The following is a 7,946-nucleotide window of genomic DNA, read 5'->3' as shown; positions in this document are numbered from 1 at the left end:
AGCTACATCAGTACCCATACCACATCATTTTAAGAGTCAGCAGTTGGTCATCTATATTAACTAGAAGTTGGATCTAAATCCACCATTGAGGGCTACATATCTGGGTACAAGCTTTGACCCTGAAGAATAAAGAAATAAGTTGAATGGCAGGCAGCAGAAGACACACATCTGTCTCATACGCAGCCAAAAAGAAAAATGAATGCGTACCATCTGGATGGGAGGGATTCCTACCCTTCCGTAGATAGCCACCAACTACCAATACTGTATCCACCTTGTTTTAAGTTAAATGGCCGGCTCCAGCTTGCGCTGAAAGTAAATCCCATGTGCAAAGACCTCAGGTTTGTATGCTAGGAAAAATACATATTACTTTAAAAATTTGTCATATTACTGTAATATATGCATGACAAATGTTAGTTTATAAAATTTTAATAAAATATACATTTTTAGTTCTAGGAGAACTAATTAAATGCAGGCAAGTCCATGGATGAATTACTATGACAACACAACCCAGTATAAAAAGTTTTTTAAAAGAAGTAGGGTTTTGTCATGTTTTAATCAGATTGAAAAATGTAACAAAAAAATTAATTTACTGGATTTTAAAACTTTCGGCAAATAGCACTGATTGGTCTTGTTTTACCAGTGTTTACTTGTAAGTATAAATCTTATAATTTAATTCATTTGTCATTGCACCTAGGTTCATCCCAGGAAGGCACATCATGACAGACAACCATAGCAGTGGGAAGCAAGTTATTGCCATCTAAATGGTTGCTCAAAATTAGACTGTTTTGGGGCAAGTGGGGTACGCCATTAATGGATCTACTTACAGTGAGCCTCATTTGCAAGCTTCTGTTGTGCTGTTCTGCTAATTGGACTGAGCAGCCAGAATGATACATTCACTTATGCATCCTTGGGACAACCTGGAGCTGTTCGCTTACCCTATGTTTGGACTAGTGAGGGATGTCATGAACAAGCTTTGGCCCGTCAAGAATAAGAAGGTAGTTGCTGATCTGTGGCTATGCAGAAATGGTTTTTTGTCTAAATGTTCTTTGATAACCTTAAGAAAGTGACCAGTTGCTAAGTCAGTGCACATTTAGAAATTGCACAGGAATGCAGAGATGTTGCAGCTTCACTCACAGAGGGTATTCAGCAAGTTATGGAGGAAGTAGAGGATTTTCTGTGGGAGCAGCCAAAGCCATTGCCAGAACTTGAAGATCTCCAACCACCCACCTCTACAAAGCAAAGTAGATTTCCTCCTTATGGCTTCTCAGGAATAGAAGTTATTTTCTCCCATTAAGGTTTACAGGTTGGTCCTCTGGCAAGCCTGAGGTCCATAGGCTAGGCGTGGATTCTTTAGCAGAACCTAGATAAGATTGATCAGCACTTTGAGAAGTTGATTTGAGGAATCACCTTCCTCAAATGCAATGCAAGGCTTCCAACTGGGATTTTTCTGGTTTGAGAAGCCTCAACAAGCTAGTGTGTGACCCCTTTCGAGATGTTACTCTGTTGGATTGTCATTTGCGGCTGACATTGCAAGAGACTTGGTAACAGGTAGGCAGGACCATCCCACAGTACCTTTTTGTGCCTCTTCCTATTGGTTCCTACTTTAGTAAGGAAAAAGACAAACTAATTTGCCCAAATGAGAGGAGCTTGCCACTGTGTTAGTAGGACAGACTTTAAGCATCTTCTAGATTGTCTTTTTCCAGTTTGTTTCAGGAACAAAATTTCTATACAGTACCCCCTTCTGCTGGCTCATGCAATTTATAATTTAGTTAAATCAGAGCTCTCTTATTTTGAGTTTTTCAAGGTAATAGTGATGCCAGAGTTATTTCAAGGGCACAGTGCCTGTCAACTTTTGATAATTTTTATCACATGGATGGTCATAAATGGTTGAACGAGTATTCTTTTGGACAGGCAGCAGATTCAGGTTTACCTTCACAGGAGGATATGGGGGAATCGCTATTCAAAATTTCTTCCACATTCTTTATTGGGATTCTTGGAGACAGTTTCAAGGTTACCAGTATCTTCTAATGCCAAGTGGCCTCCTTTGTATCAGTCAGCAACTAGGCATTGCAGCAAGTCTTATTTTGGCCCTCACAGGGGCTCTTCCTCTCTAGCCCACCCCTCATACAAACTAGGCTTGGTTCTCTAACCAATCTAATTTCTCAGAGATCTCTCTCACTGCATGTCAAAGTCAGAATTTTGGGATGACCATCAGCTTGAAACGCCCCCCCCCTTCATATACTGCAATTTGGGTTTCAGCTGAAACTATCTAAATTAAACTAGTATAACAAATGCCCTCCTCTCAACCTCACTGGCCTCATATCCTTCATTACACAATGTTAGACATAGTGTCTAGGACATTTTTAGACCATGACTGTTGGCTATGATTGATGGGTTTTGTGAAAAAACAATATTCAGTACATTGTTTATAGTGAATTCATAATATTAAAGGTAATGCATGCATATGAAGAAAACAGGAACATAAAAAGGCATCTATTATGATAAATTAAGATTAAAGAACAAAATTAAAAGTACAGAGGTTTCTACAAAAATGTTTAAAATTGTGTAATTTGCTACATAAAATACCTCAAAGGATTACTGATTGTCAATTAAATACAACAAATTTTATTTGATTCTATATTTACAAAAAGAAAATAACAATCCAACAGCTCTGGTGCATCCATAGAGGATACATCCATTCATTTCTATGGAATATTAAGTAATATGGCATCAGTGGAAATTGATAACGAAATTGTTGGTCTCTGGTTTTATTTATGGGAAAATAAAAGAAATTATGGTTTATAATAATCAAGAAATAACATTTTTTTTTCTTCTTTCAACACAGCCAAGATAACTTCAGTTCAGCTGCCAAAGTCATAAGTCACAGAGGCAATAGGATCAAAATCCACTGCTTAGAAGGCTGAAGATATGCAAAAGATAGTGCATTTTGGTCAGCAATAAATTTACGATACAACAAGAGGTAAAAACCTGGGAACAGGCATTCAGCAAAAATAGGTGAACTTTATAGATAAACTTTAGTTCCATTGTATACAAGCTATAACAAACAACAACTCAAACTCACTGCTGTGTCTTACACGAACAACCATTTCGTACAATTCGTTGTTTAACAATCAAGCTTATTCCTCTCTATATTCATGGGAGACTACCAGCTGCAGCACTGCCATTTAATGATAACAATAACAGATGAAGTGACATGCATAGGCCAACTATTGCTGTGCTCTAAGCAACTTAACGTTATGCAGCAATGGGTCTCCATTGACATTCAACAGTAGCAACAAAGGAGGCATTCCTTGGTGATGTGGAGAGCAGCAGTTATGTAAAACTGCGTGTCAACAAAATATAGGATGCAGAGTGACCAGGCTTGTGAGCATTAATAAATCTGTATATATAGTATAACTATATTTACAATATAAGTGTGACATTAGGATTTAGGGTAGGAATATATATATATATCTTTATATATTCAATGTATCTCTCAACAATGTCATATTTTGATATTAACAACATGTATTAAGTAAGGTTTGCTGTTCAAGCCTGCACACTCCTGTGAGGCACCTGGCCCACCTACACCTACGCTCGCCGCAGCAGCCAAAAACGCTACCTACCATCAACACTACCCAAATGACATCTAAATGCTCAAGGGTAGAACATCACCTACATTAACCACTAAAACATCACAAGTCTAAAAATAAATAACAACTATCTATAGGGTTTACTATGCCTATCACAATGACAATGCATGAGATTGAAGCGATTCTGGGTGATGTGACCTAACAAACTCACAACCACACACCTGATGGGGGACTAGCCAAGGAGCAGCAGCCTATTGCACTCACAGTGTGTCTGTCTGTGTAAATGTATGTTTGTATGTGTAGCTGATTTAAAGGCAGTATCCCCTACATACAGGTATGCAGACTCCAAGTGCAGTGCAACCCATGTGAGGCCATATGCTCTTCAACCTCGGTAACCATAGCACCAAAAGCACGGCATGTTGCGTGACTCAAGGACACTATCCTACAGCAATTTCGCACTGACTCACTACTTTGTTTTACGTCCAACGTGCACACATTTGCACCAACTTTTCTTGAATAGAGTACATGAATTGATAACAGGTGAGCATGTGACCCAGTTGGTCGCAGTTCACAGCAGTTTAAGCGTTGTACCCTCAGTGTCTGGGCAGTCCCCTGCCCAGCAGTTTTCCCTGTAAGGCACGAGCGGGCGAAGGCTAAGGAGATACCCCTTTGCCTGCCTTCTACCCCACAGGGTTAACAAAATAGAGTAATACCCATATATGTTTTGAGGGTTACTCACATAACAGCACAGCACACTGTCCTGCAGGGCACTGGACCATCACCAGCACTTAAATTTCTTAAGGGATGTGACTGAAGAGGGTGCTGTCCTGAGACCTGATGCGCTGGAGATATTGCTGGCGTTGAAGCAAGTGATGATCCAACACCACTACTGCCAGCATTACTACGTCCTTCCATTTCATCACTGCTCTCCTCAGACTGCACTCCACTATCACCAACCTCTGTACGTTGGGCATTTCCATAGTGCTTCAGGTATATATCTGGGTTGCCAAAATGACCTTCAATGGCTTCTTTGTCTTGATGAGAACCAGTAATGTGTGCCATATTGCTCAAAACTTTTTCAGCTTTCAATATTTCAGTAGCTAAGGACATTGGTGAGGTAGCTGTATATTGGCAAACCACATCATATTTGTGTGGAATAGTTTCGATATCTTCAGATCCACACTCGCTAACAGTCTCAGACTCTGTTTGAACAACAGGGGTTGTTTCACGAGACATTTGACAGTTTTGTGGTATAGGGGTGGCAGCAGGTGTTGTGTCATCCACATCTATTCCTAACTGATAGTACTTGGCAAAAGCAACAGGATTATATATATTGGGATTTTCTGTATATTTCTCGACTTCCTCATCATCGAAGCTGTGACTGAAGGAGGCTGGTTGGCTAGATGATCCCTCTGAATACAAATGTTCGTTACTCAGGTTACTAATCGTACTTGAACCATCATAGTCATCTAATGTATCAGGAGAAATTCCTCTTTGTTTACTGAATAAAGCAACCCTTTTGCTGCAGCTTTCCATGCCCACAACAGGGGCATCACTGGATGCTGCAGCGAAAGGGTTGCCTTCCACGTTTTTTGAACCACTTACATTTGTTGATTGTGTACTTTGTGGGAGTTCGTCTTCAATGTATTCATCTTCAGTATCCATATCTCCTTGAATTTCGTTTTCTAGGAAGCGTGTTTGAACTTCTGAAAGGAAGAAGGCTTTTTCAGGTGTAACTTCTCTTATCCACCTTTTAACAGCTTCAGTTACTTTTAAGTCTTTTAAGGTTTCTTGGCCTATGCTACTTTCTTTTGACAAGGATTCTAATCTCTGAGGAAGTATTGTTTCATTAACATTTGTAGCTTCCCCACAAAGATATTCTTGAGCATTTTCGAGTGTCAATTCAAGATTTTCAGTACTTGAACGAGTCTCCTGAGATACCCTGGTTATGTGGTTTTGAGGTACAGTTTCTTTGTTACTGTGCTGTTGTTCATGGGAAGAGACTATAGGCAGTGCATTAGGAGAACCTTCAATTAGGTTACAAGAAACTGTGGGTGCTTCTATCAAATCAAGTTCTGATTTATTTCCTAAATCATCAAGATTTTCTGTCGATACTTTGGCTGCATCTTCTGAACATGCAATATTGATATCACTTGAACCTGGTATGCTTTGTTCCTGAGCACTGATTTCAATGTCTGAATTGGTTGTAGTACAGGAACTGTGTCTTGGTTGTGTGTCTTTTAGGATGAAATTTGGACTCTCAGTATCTGCTTCAGTGACTGCAGAACATTTCTCTATCAAATCTGGTTTTGGTTGGATGGAAGCATCATGGTCACATACCAGTTGATTTTGATCATCTGTGGTTTTATGACTATCTTTTATGGAATTATCACCTGGTAGTTCGTATTGAGCATTACTTACATTTGCGACATTTATTTCAGAGTTGGAATTTTCTGTGTCAACTCTCTCCAAACTCTCTTCTGATCTGTAGCTTTCACTAACTTCAACTGTACTGGTATTATCCGCATCACACTCGGCTCCAGAAGTGTCGTCTCCTAACGAAGAGCCTTCTGTGTTCCCACTTGACTCCAAAGAATCCTGGTCTTTTTTATGGGCATCATGTTCATCAGAGGAAAATTCTGTTGCAACTGCTTCCTCAGATTCAGAAACACCTGAATCTGAAGATTCTGTAGAATCAGACTTGCCAACCTTTGCTCTTTGTTCCTGAAGGATTTCTTGTATTTGCCTTCTTTCCTTCTCTTGCAAGTCACTAAATATCCTTTTTGATCCGTCGTCTAGATTGGTCCCTCCTAAATGTTGTGCCTGTTGAGCAGCAGGATCTGGCACAACATTTGGCAGATAAGGCGAATGTTGTACAATGCCCTCGTCAAGATGCTGAGGGAAGGGGGCAGTCACGTATTGGAAGCCATGTACTTGACATACAGATGGAGCAGCTTCTACAGGCACCACATAGCCACCGGGAGTTGCCACAAAAGGCTCGCCTGTGTATAGCTGTGGATCAAGGTAACAGCCCTGTAAAAGAGAAAAAAGTGATCAGCAACAATTTGTATTTACACCTGGGTCAATTATGTAGTCAATTTTATGTAGTGAATTTTACAAGTACAGTATTGGCATTCTGAACTTCATGCCTGCAGCCAATACTGATGGTTACAAAAGCTTAATTTTATTTGATGTAGAAATTGAAATAAACTTTACACAACTAAAAATCCAGTATTTTACATTAGAGTAATCCATTTGTAATTTAACTGAAAACTTAGCACAGGGTAATCATGTCCAGAGGGTAATCATGTCCAGAAGTATAATCCTTACGATGATTATATAATTGTTTTACATACAAAAGTTTACTTAAAATATCTGAACTAATATGTTCTGCTTGTGAATTAATCTTACTGAATTAGACTTTGGGGTAAATCTATACAATATACTGAACTGCAGTAATAAAATGTATTCATACAGTGATTTGAAACCCTGATATCTGTAGGAGGTAAAGTCATCTACTAGCATTGAAAATTAAGAACTAAATTGCACCAGATTCCCAAAAGTATTTTTAGATATAAAATCTAATCCTTCTAGTCAGTCTTATAAGAGATTGTTTAATGTATAATGATCTGTTTAAACCAATGAGTAGAACTGCAATAAAAATCTTACCATTACCCTGATGAATAACTGATGCTCTAAAAATGGATCACCATACCTGTTTGCCAACTTTATAATTCCAACCTTGATGCCATTTTTTTGTGTGTCTTACTAATACTTGCTAATGTTCTGTGTGTGATATAACCCAATATGTATTACATTTTCCATTATACCTGTATTTGTATTGTGAAGGTTAACTTTAACAATTAACTTCAAACAGAGGCTTTCCTTCATATCTCAAGTTTTAAAAGTCAAGCAAATTTCAGCCCATGGGGTTGGTTTACTAAAAACATCTAGGACAAATGGTTCACTGCCAGACAAGGGAACTGTTACATCAGCAACTTTGGCTGGCTCATTGGGCATAACATCTGAAGTGCATAAAGATTCCTTTTGTACAACCGACTAAATTTTCACCATACGGAGATCCCTTAACTATTCTTCACTTTATGAGAACCTTCATAGTTAGTTATCAATAGGAGTTTACTAAGCATTGGTGCACTGCACAGTTTATTCTTTGTACATCTTATAAGGTTGTTTGAATCTCTACAAGTATTTTTCTTAAAACGCTCTTTAGTGTCCAATATCAAGACCCAGAAAGATTCGTTGCTGTTGCTTGAGAGCATTCAAGGTGGACCTTTCCTCTAAAAAAGTCGTCGGATCTCTGCAAGACACTCTTGGCTCTACAACTCCTATGTC

The 7,946-nt window shown here is 38.8% G+C and overlaps 1 protein-coding gene across 3 annotated transcripts in view; it reads right to left on the bottom strand.

Annotated features, from left to right (window-relative positions):
- Nucleotides 1-2,609: 2,609 nt before the first annotated feature.
- LOC136847365 (uro-adherence factor A-like) overlaps nt 2,610-7,946 on the bottom strand; it is a 584,194-nt gene continuing 578,857 nt past the window's right edge. For all 3 annotated transcript variants that reach the window (XM_067118973.1, XM_067118972.1, XM_067118971.1), the window contains one exon: nt 2,610-6,626. In XM_067118973.1, coding sequence (XP_066975074.1) covers nt 4,329-6,626 — 2,298 coding nt within the window. In that variant the 3' untranslated portion in view covers nt 2,610-4,328. The remainder of the gene's footprint in view (nt 6,627-7,946) is intronic.

This window comes from Macrobrachium rosenbergii, chromosome 16, assembly GCF_040412425.1.
Source record: "Macrobrachium rosenbergii isolate ZJJX-2024 chromosome 16, ASM4041242v1, whole genome shotgun sequence".
NCBI lineage: Eukaryota > Metazoa > Arthropoda > Malacostraca > Decapoda > Palaemonidae > Macrobrachium > Macrobrachium rosenbergii.
Note: the sequence above shows the minus strand (reverse complement) of the source record. Positions and strands in the feature narration are given on the sequence as shown.